The 23,712-nt window shown below is 49.5% G+C and overlaps 2 protein-coding genes and 1 long non-coding RNA gene across 3 annotated transcripts; 1 reads left to right on the plus strand and 2 right to left on the minus strand.

Annotated features, from left to right (window-relative positions):
- LOC8082521 (pentatricopeptide repeat-containing protein At5g55740, chloroplastic) lies at window positions 1,311-4,087 on the plus strand. The gene has a single exon (XM_021457919.1). The coding sequence runs from the start codon at window positions 1,557-1,559 to the stop codon at window positions 3,387-3,389; it is 1,833 nt and encodes a 610-aa protein (XP_021313594.1). The 5' UTR covers window positions 1,311-1,556; the 3' UTR covers window positions 3,390-4,087.
- Window positions 6,362-8,224, minus strand: LOC110434146. Its single transcript, XR_002451630.1, has 2 exons — window positions 6,809-8,224; window positions 6,362-6,731 (listed from the first exon to the last, which is right to left on the minus strand). It is a non-coding gene; the product is annotated as an uncharacterized LOC110434146 (long non-coding RNA).
- LOC8082231 (probable inactive receptor kinase At2g26730) lies at window positions 9,974-15,944 on the minus strand. The gene is made up of 2 exons (XM_002458086.2): window positions 14,198-15,944; window positions 9,974-10,952 (listed from the first exon to the last, which is right to left on the minus strand). The coding sequence occupies exons 1-2, from the start codon at window positions 15,603-15,605 to the stop codon at window positions 10,288-10,290; spliced, it is 2,073 nt and encodes a 690-aa protein (XP_002458131.1). The 5' UTR covers window positions 15,606-15,944; the 3' UTR covers window positions 9,974-10,287.

Raw genomic sequence — 23,712 nt, forward strand, 5'->3', positions numbered from 1 at the left:
TATTTGCGTCTCATGCCTATGCCTGTCTCTGTTCGGGTGAAGGGCAAGAAAGAAGTGTGCTGGAGAGAGAACACCGCCTGGGCAAGGCCTGCCGCCATTGGGGAGGGGCACGGCCGCCGGAGAAGCCGTGGATGTGGGCACAGACTGCCGGGGCATAGGCAAGCGCAACCGCCAGGGCACGGAGCGCCGCTGCCGCCGGGGCGCGCGCGAGTAGGCGCGACCGCCACAGACGCTGGGGGCGTGCGCGAGTAGGCGAGCTCGACTGCAGGCAGGCTCAGGGCGTAGCGTGATGGGGACGGGGCGAGCATGGCCCTCGCCGGGAGGTGAGCTCGACCGCAGGCAGGCTCAGTGCGTAGCGGGATGGGGACGGGGCGAGCATGGTCCTCGCCAGGAGGCGAGCTTGATCACGGGGCGACATGAGTGTGGCCCTTGCCGGGGGCAAGCACGGCCGCGGGCAGGGCGGAGCGTGGCCATTGCCGAGCACAAGCTTGGCCCTGCGGAAGTCGCAGTCCCGGCTCCGATTGCGTGGAGATGGGGAAGAAATGGTTGAAGGAGAGAGAGAGGCCGGAGATTTGCGTCTGAATGAGAGAGGAGATGCATTTTTGCGTTCTTCTTTGCTCGCTACACAAAATGAGTGGCTAGTCTCAGTCTTCTGTTGGAGGCGTTTCTGTCAGCTAAGAAACACTGTGATGACCCATTTTACGTATGCGTCCTGGTTTGCCAACTCTGTTGGAGTCAGTCTTAAAGACGAGAACCATCCGAAACACTATGTGCGCAAAAGGCCCTTACCTAGAGCGCCAACTGTGAGAAGTATTTACTCTGGCAATACGAATCAGTATATCACGTACAGGGAATTAAAAGGGTAGCACACGAGACACAATGTTTATACTAGTTTAGGTACGTCTTACCCTGCGTCTAGTTTAGAGTGGATCTCTTGTCTCATATGCTCGTGTTTACAAGGGATTGTTGATTGTAGCTTTCGGTGTACCGATCGGAGGCTCCCTACCTCGCCTTATTATTATCAAGGGATAGGGTTACATGGATCACGACCGGTTTACAAAATACGTTTCCTAGTTGGTTTTAAGAAAAGTATAAGGCCCCGTTTGACAGGGCTTCTCAATCGGCTTCAAAAGCTGTTTGGAGCTGTTTTTAATCAAACATGATAAAATAAAAGAGCTCCATTAATAAAGCGCTCCCAGCTTCCTATCATCCTACATATTCTATCACATCTCCGAAGGAGTCGGTGTCCAAGTTGTTTACACCAGGTGACTTGTCCACCTCGTCTGATGATCCATCTTGGTTTGGTTGGGCCTCATACCCGTCGCTCGGGGCCCATTTTGATAGCCATGGACTGAAATGAACCGTGGAAGTTTGAGACGGGCGAGGGCGAGGGCGGGGACAAGGACGAGGAAGCCCAATAGTCTACACGAAGCCCAATAGCCCGTGAGACCGCCACCTCATGGCCCTTAGCGTCTTATCCCTCTCGCTTTTTATCTCTCTTTGTCCTCCGCTCCGCCCCGCCCCCCTCGGCGCGATGCAGAAGCAGCCTCAGCTCCATGGCGCCTCTGCCTCTCCCACTCCCCCTTCCCGCCTCCATGATCAGTCCCCACCCTTCCAAACCGCACGACGCGCCGAGGCCCGACGCCTCCTTGCACGCCGCGCTCGCCTCCTTCTCGCAGCAAGCCCACGAGGGCGGCCTCCGCGACGCGTTCGCGCTGGTCGCCCGCGCCGAGCGCCAGTCCTCCCCCGCCGCGGTGGGTCCGGAGGTGTACACGTCGCTCCTCCAGTGCTGCGTCACGGCCGGGTCCCTCCGCGCGGGCCGCCAGGTGCACGCGGCGCTCGTCAAGCGCGGTCCCTACTACTGCCGGAACGCGTACGTCGGCACCAAGCTCACCGTCTTCTACGCGCGCTGCGGCGCGCTCGACGACGCCGAGCGCGCGCTCGGCGCGCTCCCGGAGAGGCACAGGAACGCCTTCGCGTGGGCCGCCGTCATCGGGCTCTGGAGCCGCGCGGGGCTGCACGCCAGGGCGCTCGCGGGGTTCGTCGCCATGCTCGAGGCCGGCGTCCCCGCGGACAACTTCGTCGCTCCCACCGTGCTCAAGGCGTGCGCGGGGCTCGGCCTGTCCGGCGCCGGAAGGGCGGTGCACGGGTATGCGTGGAAGGCGGGAGTGGCTGAATGCGTCTACGTGATGAGCAGCCTCGTGGACTTCTACGGGAAGTGCGGGGAGGTGGAGGACGCCAGGGCGGTCTTCGACGCAATGCCTGAGCGGACCGTGGTCACCTGGAACACGATGCTCATGGCGTACATACACAATGGAAGGATCGACGAAGCCGTGGAGCTGTTTTACGAGATGAGGGTCGAGGGCGTGCTGCCTACGAGGGTGAGCATCTTGAGCTTTCTTTCGGCATCAGCGGATCTTGAGGCTATTGATGGGGGAAGGCAGGGCCATGCAGTGGCAGTTTCGAGCGGGCTGGAGATGGACGTGATTTTGGGGAGCTCCATGATCAACTTCTACTGTAAGGTTGGCTTGGTGGAGGCTGCCGAGGCAGTGTTTGAGCAGATGAAAGAGAGAGATGCTGTGACTTGGAACTTGATGATTGCTGGGTATTTTCAGGACGGGCAGATTGACAAGGCTTTTGACACTTGTCGAAGAATGCTGGAGGCTAACCTTAAGTTTGATTGTGTGACGTTGGCGTCCATTATCATGGCTTGTCTAAAGTCTTGCATTATGTTGGTGGGTATAGCTGCTCATGGTTATGCAGTCAGAAACGGTCTTCATTCAGATAAGACTGTTGCTAGTGGCCTGATAGACATGTACGCGAGTGCTGGGAGGATTGAACACGCACGCCGAGTGTTCAATGCCATGTGTCCAAGAAATCTGGTCATCTGGAAAGTCATGATTTCTGCTTATGTCGATTGTGGCATTAATTCTGAGGCTCGGAATCTTTTGAATCAGATGCAGCTTGAAGGCATATCCCCAAGTGCAGCATGTTGGGATTTAGTAATTTCTGCTTTCATACGGAATGGTCAATTTGAAGACGCTCTAGACATATTCAGTGAGATGCTTCTGACGAAAACTCGGCCCAATCTGCGCACCTGGAGCTTGTTAATAAGTGCCTTATCCCAAAATGGCATGCATCAGGAGGTAACAGATATATGTTGCAAGATGCAGGAAGTAGAGTCAGCACCCAGTCCAACAATCTATTCATCAGCGATCCTTGCTGTTAAAACAGCAGTTTCTGAAGATCACGGGAAGGTAATTCATGCGTGTGTTGTTAAAAAGGGTCTGCTGCTGTCCAAATCCGTGATACAGTCACTTCTGAACATGTATAGTAGTTTTGACGACAGAGACACAATGGATGGTTTACTAAGACTGTTTCCTGAATAAAGTACATAACATAAAATGCTCCCGATGCTATAGGGCATGCAACTCTACATGATTATACCAGGTTGCACATACTGAAGTATTCACCATCAGCGTGGTTGGAAAGTAAATATCTAAAGTTGCTAACACAGACAGGTTTGTGCTCAGCAACACACACTTATGGTATGGAGTCTGCATCCGTTGGAGAGGAATTTTCTAGGGATCAGAAGGTTCCAATCAGGAAACGAGCACCTGGAAGAGCCCGGGGCAGCAAGAAAACAATGCTGCTGTTTGTTGTTGTGCAGAGCTCACTCTAAAGCTTGAAGGTACAGATACTTGAACTATTTGCAGAAATGTCGCACTGTGACCATGGAAAACATGTTGGGAGGTGTTGCCCTTTTGTTATGTCTGCCCAGTTTGCTCAATTTTGGATCAGAATCGACACTCTGTGCTGGGCCTTTTTGGGAATTGTCAGAGGACTGTATGGGCAAACTGCTGTTGCAGTCCTTGTTACAGTTGAGACAATAGAACAATAATAATAATATACCCATACTGTAAAGTGTAATTAGCTCACACATATCTTTTATTCTTTTGGGTAAAAGTTAGAAGATTTTAGTGTTGATCTTATGGTTACATTTTTCTGCGTGAGTTTAGATTTTACAAACATCAAACTTACACCATTGGCTGTAACTTTCAGAAAAGTTGTTTTTGGTGACCCTGCACTTGAACTGGACATATAGCTGGACATAGTTATATGGCATTGCACAGACTGAACTATCCCATATTCATCAACAGTGTTTCAGAAGTAGATATGTAGTATAGTTAACACAGATAGGTTGTAGTATGCAGTAACATCTCTTGCAGTCTTAGGCCTTGTTTACTTGCAAAATATTTTGCAAAATATGAATAGTACCAATTTTGTTTGTATTTGACAAATATTGTCCAATCATGGACTAACTAGGCTAAAAAGATTCGTCTCGTCAATTCCGACCAAACTGTGTAATTATGTTTTATTTTCGTCTATATTTAATACTTTATGTATACGTCTAAAGATTTGATGTGATGAGGAATCTAAAAATCATCTCTGATGCGGGATGGAGTCTGGATCTGATTTGAGTGGCATTTTGATGAGGTCAGAAGGTTCCAATCAGAAAACGAGCACCCTACAGAGGCACGGTGCAGCGCACAAACAGCGGCGCTGTTTGTGTTGGCACCCTCTGAAAGCTTGCAGCTACAGATGTTTGAATTATTTGCACCAACAAGCATACTGTTTGGATTATGAAATGTATTAATGTATATCGTGTTGGCTATCCAGTTTGCTCAATTTGGGATCAGCAGGCTGTGCACTCCCTGCTGGCCCATTTTGGGAATTTCAAAAGGCAAGGTGACAATAGATTAACTATACATCCATAGTATAGTGCCCGTGCTAACGCCACGGCTTTATTTAAAGAATGCACATATAAACAACCTTTTATAGTTTAGGTTTCATGTAACTGTATATTAATCCGAAAAACAAGGTATTTTAATTAGTGCTTGTGCTAATGCTACGAACCACATTAAGGTCAAAGATTATTTTGTCAAATTTGAAGTACTTGGTTAATTGTGCTTCGTTAAAGTTGTTTCCATAGTGCTAAACTGAGCACTAAGAGTTCAAACATTGCATAAACTAATTGTATCTTCAGAGAAGTTAGGAAAATGAATCATTGTTCACTACCACTCCACTACTATCTCCCTCTAATTTTGGTTTTCCACCGCTGTTATACCATGAATATACTCGTCTCCCAAATAGAGGATAGCTGCTGCCTGAGAGTTCCCTAATTATCTTCTAATCATATTAGTGAATCCAGTTAAACATGTTTATCAAATTAGTTTAATTGTACCCTTTCTATAGACCAATCTGAAAGCAAAAGGTTGTAAAATTCTTGAACAACAAACTGGTACATCAATCTATTTTTTTGCTGATGCGTGCCTTTGATAAAGTTCTGAATAAAAACAACCAAATCAAGCAAAAGTCCATAAATGGAGCACTCCTGTATCTTAGTCCAATAATCGAGCACTGCATCCCAACAGCAAGCTAGCATAAAGAAGCCTGTTATATTATTCTAGGCAGTATACAATACTATCAGCTACCAGACACACAATTGACGGGCCTTCACAAAGTTGCAGGGAAAACTTGCAGGAAATACTATCAGCTGAATTGTTGCCTTGCAGAACCTTGCTACATGCAAGCTACGAAATACCTTATTTTAAAGCAGATCTGAACACATAAGTGTAACAATTTGGAGCAGCATAGTTCAACTACAGTGAGAAAATATGTGCTGTTCGCCCCACGTGTGTGCAAGAATCAACAATCGATAGTTGAAACCACTAATAATTTTTTTGCAAACATGAATATAGGTTGAGATTGCATCCAAAATAATTGAAAGGATGCTTATTTCTGAATTTAAACAACTTTCTAGAAAATTATCTCTAGCATGTTATATATTTATGTGCAATTATTGATACATGGGTTGTTCAATTTAGAAAAAAACAACAAAAACACCTTATTTTGGATGGTAAGTCCTACTCGAAGGGTGGGTGAAGCTGACAGTAATTCTTACAAGTAAACCATTTGAAGACATACACCACAAAGAAGTACTTAAATTTCTATCACTGTTATCCTTACAACACATATATCTTAAGAAATTTGAAGCTTAATTCATGTCAATGACCTGAAGGCCAAACAGAAAACAATCCTTAAGACAAGAAGTAGCTTGGCGTATGCAGCACATGTAAAGACTTATTTTTGTAGTTATTTCCAATGTTGAAGTTCTCCATCAAACTTTGCTACAAGCTGTGATACCTTGGCTAGTGTACCACGAATGCAGGAACTAAACTCTTCAGCTATCAGCAACACTATAAAGGGCACAAAGAACTTGATAAAAATAATCTCTTACTCTATACATCAATTTTATCATCCAGATTACTCTGAAATATAAAGTACAACAGTGTCAAAATTTTATTCATCTCTTGCACGCATCTTATTCCATCATTCATCTTGATAAAGATTAACAATACATTTTCTTAAAGATTCCTTATAAGACAAATAAAAGAGAAGATGAGACAGGGATCGGACAACACTGTTTAAACTCAGTGTGTGTGAAGATTTACCTGATTGGACTATGCCATCATCCTCACTTTTAGCAGGTTCCTCGTCACCTTCCATCGACCTCTGATTCTAAACCTTTATCCTGATCTTAAGACTTATAATATATGGGAAAGAATATATTACATATGGTGCTAGAAGACTGCTGTCCAGAACCAATAATGGTGCACACAACTAATTGGCAAGAGCCCTCGCAAATCTCTCGCAGTAGACTTCAGTCCCTGCATTATAGCAACCAAGAAAAATCTCAACATCTATCTAAGCAGATTCAAACATAAGCTCCATTCTCGAGCAGCACCTGGCAAGCTCTGAAGCAATATCCCTGTCACCTGCAGCTGCTGATGAACTGCTCAGACAATCACCGCTGAGCCACTACAACTACTGATCCCTGTATCTTTAAATTACCCACACTAAACTGTCAGTAGATAAGCTTAGATTATCTACATGATACCCTGTATCTTTAAATTACCCTAGCTGTGTATAGCTCAACTATTTCATTTCTTTATTTTTTTCTTATTCTAAGGCATCAACTGCCGATAAAATAATTGACATAAGAAATTAAAATTTACTGTGTTGCCCCAAACTTAGATGAGCAGAATACATGAACAACAAACAAATATGCATAACTACAAAGTGCATTCAGGGAAACTAATGAGAAATAAAAGCAAATGGAATCTGCATCATGGAATAAACCAGATAAAATGTATGAGGAAGTAAGTGTAGTCACAAGCAGCGGAATGTTGAACAAAGAAAGGAATTTTTCTACACTGCGACATAATTTGGAGTAACTCTACAAAATGGTACATTGAGGAACCAGATAAGCTACAGGTGGAATTAGGAGCTTCCTGCACTATAAAGTAGAATGCGGAGTAAACAAACATGTTAGAGGTGACATTAGGTGCAGATATAAGAAATCCAATCCAAAGGTGAGAGAAAAAGGAATACATAAAAAGAAATATTACAAAAACCATATAAAATTTGTACATATTATTAGGTATCACAAGTACTGGAACATGATGGTCCTCTAAAGTACTTTAGTACCAAAATCTCATAAAATTTAAACACAGACCTAACAGAGGCATGGGTTACAGGAGACATCTGAAGACATTTGCAGGCCCTAAATGCAGATGGCATGGCATCCTGCTTTGAAAAACACTGATAATTTCACTTTAGTAATCAAGGGTGGGAATTATCAATAACAATTAAAAAATTCATGTTTACTGAACCAAGCATCCTGCAGGAGCAAATTTCACGGTAAATTGAGAGGTGAGGATCAGGCGGACAACCTAGGTCATGTCCGCCGCAGCACCGGACCTGCTGCTGCAGCGCCTACTGTATCAGGAGTGCCTGATGCCCTCTGCTGCTGCTTGTGGTGGCTGCCCCTGGTGCCCTTCATCTCCTCCGGCTAGGTGAGGACCAGATCAGAACCCCGGGGCAACCGACGCCGGCGGTGGCTCCTACACGGCCCAGTCAAGCCAGCACTTCTCGCAGGGCGCCCAACTCCTCGTCCGCCACGGCCGGATCGGTTTTCTGCGACGCGGTCCTCCACGGCTTCCACGGCCGGGAACGGTTTTCTGCGATACCATACGAAGTTATGGAGTTTTTCACGGGGAGTGTTTTTTCCGATATGGAGATGACGCGAGGCGACGCGTGAGGGCGGAGTGTAGAGATGACGCGAGGCGAGGGCTGTAAGGTTGTGATCATACTTTTAATCTGAGTCGTCTAATCTGTAGGACATGTGTTGTGAGTCGTTGATGTGGCAGTTGGGATTTGCTTAGAGAAGATTTCAATTATAGTAGAGATACTGAGAACTGTAATTATAATTACCGCTGTACTGTATATATCTTTTTTTTTAAATAAAGGAGCAGAATAACTGCAAGAATTATTTATTCTTTTTATCTAGTGCACGAGCATGTGGTCACTTTTACTGCGTGCTGTCGATTTTCGGAATCTTCAAACTTTTGCAATGTCGTCAGATGAACATCGATCTTATATATATATACAAAATATAATCGGCCGCAACTCCTTTCGTTTGAGTTTACGGGATCCGGTGAGGAAGAACGAAGAAGCCATGAGAAAAGAGTTTTCAGTGGATTCCCTGCATTTTAACCGGAGGCTCCAGGGTTTGGCTTGCCGCTCGACGGCTGGCCGCTTTCGACGCGCGGCCCAGGGGAGAAAGGCAGGGCGGGCCAGGCTTTAGCAAGGCACCACGTGAGGAGTGGGCGCCCCGCCCCAGTGCGGAGGCACGACGGACGATGGCGGGTAGCCCAAGCGTGCGCCCCACCATGTGTCTCCCGCGGGGAAAAAGCCCAGGTTGCCGTTCCATCACCCGTCCTCCACTCCTCCTCCTCCTCCGCCAACCCTCCTTCTATAGTATGTGAGAGGACTCCTGCCTGTTTGCCCCAGTTGCCCTGGTGCGATTTTGTTCTGTTTTGCTGGGACTGGGAGGATGGGGAATGTAGCTGCCGGAGTAGATCCGATCAGGAGCTGCCCAGTGGCCAGCGAACCCGGGGGCCTACATGGGACACCGCGCCAGGACACAACACAGCCCTGCGTTCCTCATCAGAAGAATGGCTACATGCCTTCTTCAAAGAGCGGTCAGGCCGGCCGGTAAACGCATACGCATCTTCCTTGAGGAAACGAGAGGAGTCCCTCCCGGTCCATCCCCACAGCCACAACAGGCCACAGGACGGTTCCCAGGACAGGAACGCAGCGAGCCGCCGGAGTAGGGGTATGGCATGTGGCAGCGGCAGGATGATGGGGCTACAGCCTACAGGTGTCTTTTGCCAAGGGGCACACAAAGAGACCAGTACATGACATGACATGGTCGGGATGGGGACGCCGATGCAACGCAGGACGGACGACGAGCCAAAGGACCTGGAGTGAGAACGCCCGGTCAGCCAGGCTAGCGCGCCGGTCCCGCGCCCTGTCGGATTTGAGCAAAGTTGTTGGGTCGGGGGCGCGGGGCAAAGGGCAAGCTACCCAGCTTCATCTGTGTGTGATCTCTAGTTGGCCGCTGATTCGCGAGTCGTGCGGTCGTGCACGGTAGAATCACGCAGAGAAGAGTCGAGATGTCTCCACGTGGTTTCAGGCTCAGGCTCCTCAGGTCGCTGTGCAAGCACAGTGCACACGGGCCTCACATGACACAGCCACGAGAACGCCCCGTTTCTGTTTGACTTGTCTCGACGCCGGCCCGTGTGCTGTGTCTCGCTGCAGCCACGGAGTTGGAACAAGAAAATCTTATCCATTACGCTCTGGGCAGGGCTTCGCCGATCAGCCGAATAGCTTGTCGCCAAAGAAATGATGTGAAAGCAATGTAGCTTCACTGTCACGCCGTGAGTGAAGGGCAAGGCATTTCATCATAGGCTCTTTGAGTTTGAGTGACAGACAAGCGAGAGGCAACAAGATGTTGGTGGTGGGGCACGTAGTATATATATGGAATGAAGCCATAGAGGCCTGCCGATGATTAAACTCGCTTGGTACTAGTTTGGCGCCAGTTTGAAGCATCACAATTTGCAAAAGGAGGAAGAGAAGCTGAAGAAAAATTACACTTCTTTACTTGGATGAATGAAGCCTGAGAGAGGGAGAGGGAGAAGAAAAAAGAAAATTTGATCCAACAAAACAATGCCCTGGAAAGACAAAAGAAAAAAAAGAACGCGAAAAGAAAGAAAAAAGAAGGAACAGAATACCACTGTCCAATGACATACAGACAGGCACCAAGAACCTATGCAATTTAATCAGGCCAAGAAGAGAACCTTTACCCTGCTGCTAGCTGCGTCACGGCGTCGGGGCGGCTGGCGGCGTGCCCCCGGACCGCGACCGCTCTTCTTCCGACGTGCCACGCACGCCCTCGCTCTCCTCCGTCGTCGTCCGGCCGCCGTGGCCGCCGCCGATCTCCTCGATCATCCGGACCACGTCGGGGGCGTCGGGCCGCGCGTCGGGGACCGTGGCCACGCACGCCATGGCCACCTGCAGCAGCGCGACCATCTCCTCCTCGGCGCTGGCGCCCAGCCGCACGAGCTCGACGTCGAACACCTCGGCGGTCCACTCCTCCCGCACCACGGACTGCACCCACCGGGGCAGGTCCAGCGTGCCGTCGCCCTCCAGCGACGCGTGCGAGGGGGACTTGCCCGTCAGGAGCTCCAGCAGGAGCACGCCCAGGGAGTAGACGTCCGACTTGAACGTCAGCCGCCGCGTGTCCACCACCTCCGGGGCGCGGTACCCGCCGGCCCGCGTCGACGACGGCGCGAACAGCTGGTGCAGGCTGAAGTCGGACAGCGCCGCGGCGTCGGCGTCCGGGCGGAGCAGGACGTTGGAGGCCTTCACGTTGCCGTGCACCAGGTTGTGCACCGTGTGCAGCTGCGCCAGCCCGCGAGCGGCGGACAGCGCCGACCGCATGCGCGCATCCCAGTCCAGCGGCGTCCGACCCGAGCCCCGGCTCCCTGCGCGTGGATGCACAAAACTCCCGTCAGAAAGGTGATGGACATGGCAAATTAATTGGCAAAACAGCAAAGAAATACTCCTATAAATTTTCGCAAAGATCAATTAGTGACAATGTGACATCATCCAAATGTCCAATGACTGAGCAACGCACACAAGGTTTTTTTTATTACACATAGCAACAAAAGTTCTTCACGTTCACAAAATTCATGTGGCTGGCTGGCGCTAAAAACCACAGACGTCTCAACGTGATACTACTAAGAAAATGTGAGTGCTGCTAGATTTGTTTATTCTGCCGGTTAGTCGACAAATCATGTTGGACGGGTATATGAAAACCACAGGGGTTTGTCACTGTCAGGGAATTTGTGACGGTCACACACATAGGAATATTGTTAAACAAACGTTGTGCAAACTGGAATGCAGAGAACGCGGACGGACTATTGCAGCCAGCATGCAGCGAAGTAGAGAGGACAAGACACGAGCAACTGGTCAAGTAAACAAGTACGGTTGGACAGCAGGAACAAGCACACAACAAAAGGGATAAAATCATGGCTGTAGTAGGTCGATTAGGTCTACTGAGAAGCTGAATTAAGAACATACTAAACAATCTAATTAGAACATTGCACCATATAGATAGGACACTCATAAGTTCATCTGGTAGATAGACTGGTAGGACGTGACAGGCCAGCTAGAACACCGAACTACTAGTAGGTTGCATAATTGCACGGCCACAGAAAACAACGATGCTGCGAACTTTTTCTTTTTTGACTCGAGCAATCTACGAACTTCTTCAAGATCAAAGCACCGGTTTTAATAAAGAATATTCTGAGCTGATGAACTAACGTAGTCCCTCTGTCCCTGAAAGCTTCAATTTCTAGAATCCGTGTCAATCAAAATTTTTTTAAGTTTGACCAACTTTATAAAAAAAGGACAAATATCTATGACACGAAATGAGTATCTTATAAAAATATATTCTATAATCAGTGTAATGATATCAATTTGGTACTATAAATCTTAGTGTTGTTTTCTAGAAATTTGATCAAGGTTTTAAAAGTTCAACTTAGAACAACTCTAGAAGTTGAAGCTTTGAAGACAGAGGGCGTACTCTTACTAAATAGCACACAAACTGAGCTTATTAGTCACTGCCGAGTGCAGAGAGAGTTGCAATTTACTACTCAAAGATTTTGGTAGGAGTACTCCTGTGGTAGGAGTAGTGAACAACGTTGACTGGTAGTGGACCACACGGCAGAGGCAGTACCGCCACGGCGCCACCGCGTCCCCTGCTATAAACGGCAGTGGCAGATACATAGGACGATGGCTGGATGGCAGCATTGTGCACTGACTACCGTAGTTGTGGACCACTGCACTCCCAACTACGGAATACAGTACAATACTGTGGCATTGACGCATTGCGCATGTTACTCGGACCCTGTCAAGTGGGTCCATTTCTTCAAGGCAGGCAAGCAGGCCGGGCGAGAGGTGCTTCAGGGGCAGCGTCAATGCCGTCCCCGTTCCAGTGGCTACCGACCCGGTTCCGGTTGCATGGACAGCCGGGCAGGCCGGTTTTCGGGGTGGCAGCACCGCTCGACCACGGCAGATGTGTCGGAGGACGCGCGCCGTGCGCGGGCATCCATGATCCATTGGATCGGCCATCATCGGGGGAGGAGGGCTGGACCGTGGGCACGCATGCAGGTGAATAATGAGCCAGCCATGCATTGCCGTCCGTCGCCACGTCCTCCCGGGTTAGCAGACGGACGGAGAAGGCGGGGTGAAGAAGGTGAACTCGCCAAGTCGCTAGTCGCCAGCACGTAGCGAAGCGAGCTACAAGCGCGGCCACGATACACCACGACAACTCACGCCGCATTACTCTACTAGACTACTATCCCCCCACCATAGGTCCATATCCCAGAGCCAAAGTGCTAAGCGTACAGGGAACTTCTGTGCCATCACGTACGGGCCACATCTCAAGCGATTCTGATGAGCAATTTTCTGCGTAGTACCCATATGGAGATGGAGCCAGTAGTGCGCAAAGGTACAGCGAGGATAGTTATAAGTGGAGCACCGGACAGCTTCCCATTTGCCACCGGTCCCCAGAGCATATTTCTACTGTTGGAGTATGTACGATGATGTAGGATCAAATGAGCAGGAGTAGTACCTGGAACAAGATATGGCGGGGGATACAGACATACCTACAGTACAAATACGCGGGGCGCGGCTGGATCCTCATGTGCCAATAACTGCGGCACGCGGAGACGCGACCCGTATCCGGCATGTCACGCGGCGGAGGGCCGTGTCCAGCGTGCCCGTAGCGGAATGCTGTTCTGGATCGTTCTGCCAGCGGTCGCATTGGTAAATGCAAGTACGCGACGGCTACAAACAAATGACGTTCTCGCGCACCCATCCCATCCGTCCGCCGTGACCATCCACGAGGTGCTGCGAGGGGGAGGCCGCGCCCGCCCCGGCAGGGCCGGGGCGTGGCAGGACCACCGCCCATCGGAGGGCTTTACAGGCAGGACCCTCACGCTCACGCTGGCTCATCACTGCCGCGCACGCCGCCCGCACCGCACGGCACCAGCCACCACTCCGCCCGCACTGCCTCGCCCGTCGGGCAGCATGAGCATCTCTCAATCCCTCTCGCATCACATCACATCGCAGAAAAGCGCGGAAAAAAAAAAGAAAGAAAGCGGGAGGAAGAAAAGCGCGCGAGAACCACCACCACCCGCCGCCGCCCACATGCCATGCCAGTGCCAGGGAGCGCGAGGCGGTCGCCGCAACCTACAGTACCAACCTACGATCGCCGGCCTGTTCCGGCAGGATTTTCCGCGTCCACGCGCGCCGCCGCGGGCGATGCGACGGACGCCGTACCGACGTGACGAACGCGGGCTGCCAGATCGTACCATATCTGACGTTGCCCAAATTAAAATTGTCAAGGAGACGCTCTGATGGTGAATTCCTCGCGCAATTCCGCACGGATAGTTCGTAAATGCTGAATGAGTGGTGGCAAATCCGGCAGCTATCCGAGACGACGACTTGGACTTGGAATTCCCCGCCGGGTCTCCTCCCCTCGCCGTAGTAGTCCCCTCCCGTCCCAAGGCGGCAAACAAAACAAAATCCCAGCCGCGCCCGCGCGACGCAAAAAAAACCAAGCAAGGCAAGCCGCAGGCAATGCAGCAGCGACGCCGCGACCGCGACCCGACGGCGACGCAATGCGAGCGCGAGGAAAGGAAGAGGTTGTGTGGGCACTGACCGTGGAGCATGGCAGAGAGGCTGCCGTTGGGGAGGTAGTCGTAGACGAGGAGCTTCTCGTCCTTGGAGAAGTAGTAGGCGCGGACGGGGAGCACGTTCCGGTGCTCCACCCTGCCGAGCGCCTCCATGTGCGCGTCGAACTCGCGCCGCGCCACCGCCACGTCCTTGAGCCGCTTCACCACCACCGTCGTGCCTTCCTCCAGCACCGCCTTGTACGACGTCCCCACGCTGCCTTTGCCCAGCACCTCGGCCGACGCGCGCAGCAGGTCCTCCAGGTCGAAGCTGTACCCGGCGCCCTTCCCCACGAACACCAGCCGGCTCTGCTCCCCCGCGGCGGCGCCTGCAGCGGCGGCCGCGACGGCTGCGGCAGACCCGGACGCGCCGCCTCCGAGGTCCTCCTTGGACGAGGACGTCATGCCGCCGCCGCCGCCGCCGCCCTCGCCGGACGCCGGCGGGGGCTGCCCTCTGGCCGCCCCCGCTGCCGCCGCCGCGGATGTCGCGGCCTTGGGCCCTTCGCGGGCGCCGGCACTCCGACGTTTGGACACCGTGCAGAGCACGATGGCGATGAGGAGGAGGAGCACCAGCACCACGGCGCCCACGACGATGCCCGCGATTGCGGCGCCAGAGAGCTTCCGCTTCTTGGAGGAGCCAGGGGCGGGGCCGCCGCCGCCCGGGCTAAGCCCCGGCGATGGCGCTGGGGGAAAGAATGGGCTGCTGCAGGCCGGCAGCGGGTCCCCGCACAGCTGGAGGTTCCCGGCGAAGGAGTCCCGCGGGAAGCGCGAGAGCGATTTGGGGATGGAGCCGTTGAGGTTGTTGTCGGAGACGTTGAGGACGCTGAGACCGGCGATGCTGATGCTGGGAATGCTCCCAGAGAGGTGGTTGCCGTCGAGCTTGAGCACGCGCAGCGCGGTGAGGTTGTTGAGCGCGAAGGGGATAGAGCCCGAGAGGTTGTTGTGGGAGAGCACTAGGCGCTCGAGGCCGGCGAGCCTCTGGATTCCCGACGGGATGGGGCCGGAGAGCAGATTCTGCTGCAGGAACAGCGCCTTGAGGCTCGGCAGCTGGAGCACGTCGTCGGGGATGGTCCCGAGGACGCGGTTGGAGCGGAGCGAGAGCACGCGGAGGTTGGTTAGCCGGCCGAGCGTGCCCGGCGGGATGGCGCCGATGAGGCCTACGCCCGGGAGGCGCACCTCGACGACGGTGGTGTTGGCGGCGTCGCACTTGACCCCGACCCAGCCGCACGCCGGGGTGGAGGCGTTCCACCCGAGGCGGCGCTCGTGCGGGGTCGCGGTGAGGAACGCCAGCAGCGCGGACCGCTCGCTCGGCGGCGGCTCCGCGACGGCGCAGCACGCGAAGGCGGCGACCGCGAGCAGGGCCGCCAGCGCCGCTACGGGCGCGCGGGGACCGGCCATTGCGGACGTGCGGTGGAGCTGCGACGCGGCTACGGGCGAGGCATTGGGTGAGGAGGAGGAAGGGGAGCTTGAGCTGGAGCTGGAGCTTCTTTTCTCCTCACTGGCTGGCGCTGCCGCTGCCGCTTTTTTTTGCTGCGGACGGTGGCTTTTTGCTTGCTTCTCGGGGGTGGGAAATTTCGGGAGGAAGTGAAGAGGTGGGAATGTGCGCGTGGGTGTAGTAGGCTGTTTTTATGCGCGCGGGTACAGTGGCCAGTGGCGGGGAGTGTGGAGTGCGGTGTGGGTGTGGGATCGAGACGGCACGGACAGTGGCGGCACCCGTGACGCCGTCTTGTGCCGCTCTGGCCTGCCACTGCTACTACTCCTCTGCAAGTACTACTCGACAGTGCGCGCTGCAGCCAGCCGGCCGGCATCGATAGCTGCCTTGGACCGGCGCGTGTTTCCGTCCGCCGCCTACGCCGCGCTTGGTGGTTGAGCTGGCACTGGCGGACTGGCCGGCCCCGGCTTGCACACGCGTGTGAACCGTGAACTGGATGCTGCTATGTGCTCCCAACCGCGGTCGCTGGTTGTGGCTTGGCATCGAGCTGGAAGTGACACGTTGGCATGCAAATCCCGTACTCCATACTTTTTTTTGGGTTACAAAATGATCTTACTACACTACACCTATAGGAAAAGAAATATATATAATATAATAAAGCGAAAACTCAGTTGTACCGACTGGTATGGTATCTTGGAGAGCTCTACTTTTAGGCGGTGCATTCTTTTCCTGGGCCTTGTTTACTTCCCAACAAATTTTGCAAAATTTTTCAGATTTTCCGTCACATCAAATCTTTAGACACATGCATAAAGTATTAAATATAGACAAAAATAAAAACTAATTACACAGTTTGGTCGAAATTGACGAGACGAATCTTTTGAGCCTAGTTAGTCCATAATTGAACAATATTTGTCAAATACAAACAAAAAAGCTACAGTGTCGATTTTGCAAAATACTTTGGAACTAAACAAGGCCCTGGCCACATTGATCACTGCTTTTACACATCGCCCTTGCCGTCACGCGTTCTCACGAGTCCTCATTGGATTGGAGCCAGAGCCGCCGGAGCCTACGTGTTCCTTTTAAGCACGCACGCACGCTTTCGGCAGTGCAAAGGAAACGATGGAATATTGTTTGCCACTAAACTCATGCTGTCATGCACAAATACTAGTAGTACGATAAATCGAATCTGCGGTTGCTTTGCCCTGAGAAATAAATCTCGGAACGAAACGGATAACCGCGTGGGCAACAGAGACCCGCCCCTCGTGCCAGGCTGCCAGCACAGCACGTACGTCGCCGACGTTAACCGGCGGTTTTACGCCAAATGTAGCCACGGAAGCCAAGCCCCCACCCCGAGTGCCAATCAAACAAATAAAATATTCGAGGCCGAGGAGGAAGCTCGCCGGTCTCCGTCCGTCCGTCCGTCGGGATCTGGATTAGGCGAGCAACCGGGAGCACATTAGCCACCAACGCACCCACACCAGGGACGGCCACACACACACAAAGCTAGCGCGAGGCAGAAGCAAACGTGGTGGTGATGAGGTGATGGCCTCGATGGATCCGAACCGCAAGCACCACCTGGATGACCCAACCAAACCAAAATCAGCAGCTCTGGAGCCGTCCGTCGTCCGACCTTGCATCACACCGCAAGCGCGCTTAATTTGCAACTTGCAAGCGTCGTCGAGGGGAGTGTGTGGGACACGACACGACACGATCACACGATGCAATGCAACACCAACACCGTTTGTTTTCAAAGTGTGCCATCATCCGGTTCAGTACTGTTGCCGCCTTGCCTCCGAGAGGGCCGGGGCCGCCGGCCGGGCGGCGTACGTCCCCCGCGGCCTGATGGCGCCATGCATGAGCTCGCTGTCAGTTCTGCCTGCCTGCCCCTGGATCTGGATGAGTGGAGTGCTGGTCGGCGGCGTACGTACGTGCCACACAGACAGACCCCGCGCGACAACGAGACCTAGAACCAGATCGGCTCGCGCGTCGCAGTCGTTTGCTCGGCCGTACCCGTACCAACTCCACTCCCATCCGTTCGTCACCGCGCACCGGCCGGGCGGGGAGCTGAGGGCCTGTGCCCTGAGGCTGAGCTCATCAGCTGGCCGGGCTCGGGCGGACGCGGACGCGGACGGGAGAGGAGGCACGGCGCATGGCCGGTCATCGTTACGATGCGTGCGGGAGGCCAGGCAAGGCGGCATCGGCAAGGCCAGGGCAGCAACTCCATCTGCCTCCGGCCGCCGCCAAGTCCGAGGCGAACCCGAAGGACGTGCGGACAAGCGGGACGTCCGTCGTCCTCACATGGGGAAAATCCGCGGGGGATCCGGACAACCTCACCGTCGTCGTCGTCGTAAGCATGCACGCGCATGATATGGCATCATCGCCAAGCGGTTCGTGCATGAATCGTGAGAGTGGCAACGACTCGGCATGTTTTCAGTTTTCTACTACCGTTGTTTGTTTATTAGTAGGACTGTAGGTGTAGTAGCTTTGTCATGCCGTGTGCTCGGCTGCTATTCTGTTTGCCGGCACCGGCTACAATGGACGCAGCACCTGGCAATCATTGTGCTCACGGGCCGTTGCGAATTAAATATAGAGTATTAAATATAGACAAAAACAAAAAACTAATTTGTACAGTTTGTCTGTAATTTGCCAAACGAATCTTTTAAGCCTCGTTAATCCACGATTGGACAATAATTACAAATACAAACGAAAGTGCTACAATAGATAAAACCAATTTTTTTTTTCTTTTTTTCTCATAATAAATAAGTGAACATGACTTTGAGCTATAACTTATCAGCCAAGCGACTCAAATAGGGCATGATGACCGATACCTTTTGTGTTGCCGCACAATTGTGCTACTTGTATTTACTTTGTTTTCGTCTCACATATAAGTGCTCTAGCTAACAAATTCCCCCACTCAAAAAATAGTACCATGAACGGCACTCCAGAAGAGACATGACATTATTCGAGCTGGAAACTATAATTGCATCATTAGCCAAACAGGTAGGTGCAACAGTCGAACATAGTATTGTGATGCACTCCAGATATCAGAGAGATATCAGGGAAATCCAATATCTTGATCATGACGCATTTTCAGCGAGGCCAAATAATTGCCGGTGCATATAAATGGTGCCTCCCAAGACCTAGTGGAGGGGTCTCGTGGTTTCTCAATGTCATCACCGGCGTGCCCGCGGCCTGGCACATCATGCAACACTTTTGCTTCGGTAACCATGCATGAATGCATGATCACGGAAGTCCCTGGCGTGCCATTATATTAGCGTGCTAATCAGCTGGTTGTAGCTGTACCGATGCTTGACGACGTTGCGCTTTTCGTGTATGCCCTTTTGATCTGCAGCACCGTACGTGCTCAAGGGTTGTATTATTGTATATGTACTCTGTTATTAGAGTACTTTACAACATGCTGACGCAGTAGTAGTTTTAGGCCTTGTTTAGTTCAACCCGAAATCCAAAAAGTTTTCAAGATTCCCCGTCACATCGAATCTTGCGACACATGCATAAAACATTAAATATAAATGAAAACAAAAACTAATTACACAGTTTGTCTGTAAATCACGAGACGAATCTTTTGATCCTAGTTAGTTTATAATTGAACAATATTTGTCAAATAAAAACAAAAGTGCTACAGTAGCGAAATCCGAAATTTTTTCGAACTAAACAAGGCCTTAAGCTTTTCTTTTGTTTTAGATGGAGGCGGCAGAATTCAATGTAGTACAGAATTAAAGTAGCATATAGTACCCTTTATACTTTACGATCAGCTCCACCCTGGATTTTATATTTGGTATCGCAATACACGATTGAACTGCTACTGAGCAAGACATCATATCATATAACAGTCTTTTTGATTCCACGTACTAATTAACGGTAGCAAGTACTCGTCCATTTCAAACTATAAATTGTTTTATTTTTAATATACAGATTTTGCAATACCCTTAGAAAACCTTAAATATCTTTTATCATCAACAAAAGAACTAAGGCTTTGTTTAGTTCACACCAAAAACAAAAAACTTTTCAAAATTCCTCATCACATCGAATCTTACGGCACATGCATGAAGCATTAAATATAGTCCAAAATAAAAACTAATTACACAGTTTGTCTGTAATTAGATAATATTTGCCACAAACAAACGAAAGTGATACGGTGCCCAAAACCAAAAATTTGTAGACACTAAACAAGGCGTAAGATTCCTACAATAGCAATTAATGTTAATGTTAACATGATAGGCATAAGAGTGTTTGCAATAGTGCTAGCTATGTAGTTAGCTTATGTGAAGGTGAAAGACAAAGTAAAGACTATTTTATACATTCTTGTTTTTTTATGTGCTATTGGACCCACATGCTCCTCTTGCACCATGTGAAATATATTATCTATTTAGGTCTTGTTTAGTTCCCAAAATTTTTCAAGATTCCCCGTCACATCGAATCTTGCGGCACATGCATAAAGCATTAAATATAGACGAAAACAAAACTAATTACGCAGTTTACCTGTAAATCGTGAGACGAATCTTTTGATCCTAGTTAGTCTATGATTGGATAATATTTGCCACAAACAAACGAAAGTGCTACAGTAGCGAAATCCAAAATTTTTCCCAAACTAAACAAGGCTTTATTCGTTGCTAGTGACTACTCTCTCCTTCTTTGTTCCTATCTACATTATAACAGCTAGCCAAATAGCTAGTTTTGTTGTAGACGCCCTAAAGGAGTCGACCAAGTATCCTAATTCCAAGGAAAAAATATTCACTTAAGACATAGGTGAAGTGAGAGTATCATAGCTATACTTAAGAGTAAAATACTAGAAAAGCCCCTATATGACTAATTTTTTTATCGCTGTCAAATTAAGAAAATGTTCAAATTCCACTGACATAATAACTAGATCAAAGTGGGAGAAGAGGAATTACCCAAACTAGTATAATGCTCATGCTAACGCCACGGTTTTTTCTATGGAATGCTATAGTAATTTTTTTAGAGTTTTAATTTTGGGTAATTATTTTTAAGTCTATATACATTTTATGAATCATCAGTACATAAAGACATCTTTACATTTTCTCTAACTTTTTAATCAAATATTGGATATCTTCAGGGATGTTGTCGTAGCACTCGTTTGCATGACTCGCCAAAATTTCAGCTAAGAACTCCGTCCTTAGTGAATCCTTTTGCATTCTTCGGGCAATCATATGGTTAATTTTCCAATACGACACTTTAATACCATGCTCCCATTTGCTTGTGTCCAATAGAGTCCAATACTTGTATCTCTCATTTTAAAGCATTCCAATAGAGTCCATCATCTGCATTCCAAAAGAGTCCAATACTTGTATCTCTCGTTTTAAAGCATTCATGACTGCGAGGTACCAGCGAGGCAGTGACAGTGTGGAATATTGATGGTGCTGACATAGAAATTTATGCTCATTATGTACTCTTATTTGGACGGTATAAAATTTATCATATGACAAATGTTATGTTTAAGCTTACCATATCATCTTTTAAATAATCCTTTACCCTTGATTCAGCCACGACTTGTCTTTTAATCCCTAAATCTTCAGGATCTTGCTCTCCATGAGCTTTTAGGATCTTGCGCCGGCGTCTCAGGCAATTTTTTTTTTCGCGCTTGAGGAAGGGATACGTAGATCAGCTGGAATTCGCTGATCACCGTCTCCCTGCTGTCCAGGCAAATTTTTTTCGCGCTTGAGGAAGGGATACGTAGATCGACTGGAATTCGCTGATCACCGTCTCCCTGCTGTCCGCCGATCAGACCGTCCGTCTGTCGACGGCGTCATAGGCCAAAAAAATTTCGCGCTTGAAGAACGCGCACCTGAGGGCACTCCCCGGCGCGGCGGAGAGGCTGGCGCTGTGCAAGGCCGACCTGCTCGACTACGACACGATGCGGTCGGCCGTCGCCGGCTGCCACGACGTCTTCCACACCGCATCGCCCGTCACCGACCATCCGGTACGTATACGTGTAACCTATAGTACTTGAATACGAATATACTAAGATCGATCTATGATCACTGTACATGTCACGTACTGTAACCAGGCTGGCCTTTGGAGGAAAAACGTTTTCTCCTGTATGTACTCCAGTAGGGACCATATACAGCACCTACTGGCTACTGTAGCTATTTATTATTTATTATTAAAAAAAGGATAAACCAAAATCATAGCAAAAAAATTTATTACTCCAGTAGTAGAATATTTTTGCGACAGAAAATGTCTCTTGCATGCATGCATGCGTGTAGAATTCACTCCCGGGAGCCAGATGCGTGTTTTGACCTGGTTATGGTGGAGATTAATGGGCCGAATTAGTAGGCTGCGGTGGAGATGAGTTTGTTGGGACGTGAGTTTGTCTGGTCTAATAATCCAAGAAGTTTTTAATTATAGTGGAGATATATTGGTATATATAATTAGCCTGCGCTTTCTTCACAACTTCAAGAGATGCTACCAGAGGTTTTCAGCACGTTACTCTTTTCGTGTATGCCCTTTTTATCTGCAGCACGGTAGTAGTTTTAAGCTTTTCTTTTGTTTTAGATGGAGACGGCAGAATTGAATGTACCGAATTAAATTAAAGTAGCATAAACTTTATCGGCGTATCGCAATGCACGGGCCTTGTTTAGTTCCCACAAAATTTTGCTAAATTTTTTTTAGATTTAATGTTCTGCTCCCAGCAATTGACGAAGAACGGGCAGTTCCAGTGATCCTTGTGCCGATTATACTCCCATCGGTGTCTTTCTTCTTCCTGATGATAATCTTCTTACTGGCGCCGATACCGATCTTCATGTTGCTGCCAAGCCTCCCGAGGCCTTCTATGAGTTATCACAATACCGGATCGGGGAGACCTTCCTGAATTAGATCCCTCCTGGATCAAACCCTTTCCTTTAGCATCGACAGCGGTAATCTGATGTTGAGGATCAATCGATGCATTTCTTTCAGCTGCTTCTGACGTCAGCACCTTAGTTTTCTCTTTAGCGTCCAACATGTTTGTCGGAAAAGGGTGTTGATCAATCTTCATCGGCTTCTGAGCTTTAGAACTATCAAACTTGATTCTCCTAGATTCAATAGCCGATTGCAGCTGTTGCCTGAAAACTTTGCACTCATTGGTGCTGTGAGAAGTTGCATTGTGCCACTTGCAATATTTCATCTTCTTTAATTCTTCAGCCGATGGAATCACATGATTGAGTGACAGCTTGATCTGACCTTCTTGAAGTTGAAAATCGAATATCCTATCGGCTTTGGTGATGTCAAACGCAAACTTCTCTGGCTCCTTATGCCCAAAAGGACAAGACATTGGTTTCTTATTTTTCACTCATTCTGCCAAGCCGATGACTGGTTCCTCATCAAAATCCGAGTTTGCTGCTTCATCAACGAACGATACCTTTTTATTCCATGCTCTCTTGGGTTCAAAAGGTCTAATATCTTGATCAGAAATTCTCTGTACCAAGTGACTTAAGCTTTCAAACTCTAGAGAAGCATACTTGTCCCTGATGTGCGGCAACAAACCCTGGAAAGCCAAATCGGCTAGCTGCCGATCGTCCAAAACCAGACTATAACATTTGTTCTTGACCTCCCGTATCCTCTGCATAAAACTCTCAACCGATTCATCATTGCGTTGCTTCAATTTGACCAAATCGGTGATCTTCTTCTCATGGACTCCAGAAAAGAAGTATTTGTGGAACTGCTTCTTCAGGTCGGCCCAAGTAATCACTGAGTTGGGAGGTAATGATATAAACCAAGTGAAAGCCGATCCAGATAATGATGACGAGAACAAGCGAACCCTTAACTCGTCCCTGTTAGCAGCTTCTCCACATTGGATGATGAACCTGTTGACATGCTCCATGGTTGATGTGTCATCCTGTCCAGAAAACTTAGTGAAATCTGGCACCTTGTACCGATTTGGAAGTGGGATTAAATTATATGCAGGAGGATACGGTGTCCGATAAGAATAAGTGTTGACTTTGGGTTTTATCCCAAATTAGTCTCTCATTACTTCAGCAATCTTATCGGCCCAATAAGCATCGACATCCTGCCGATGGGGTGGTTGCGGATCCGGCACCTGCTGATATACTTCCA

The sequence above is a fragment of the Sorghum bicolor genome, chromosome 3 (genome assembly GCF_000003195.3).
Source record: "Sorghum bicolor cultivar BTx623 chromosome 3, Sorghum_bicolor_NCBIv3, whole genome shotgun sequence".
NCBI classification, from domain to species: domain Eukaryota; kingdom Viridiplantae; phylum Streptophyta; class Magnoliopsida; order Poales; family Poaceae; genus Sorghum; species Sorghum bicolor.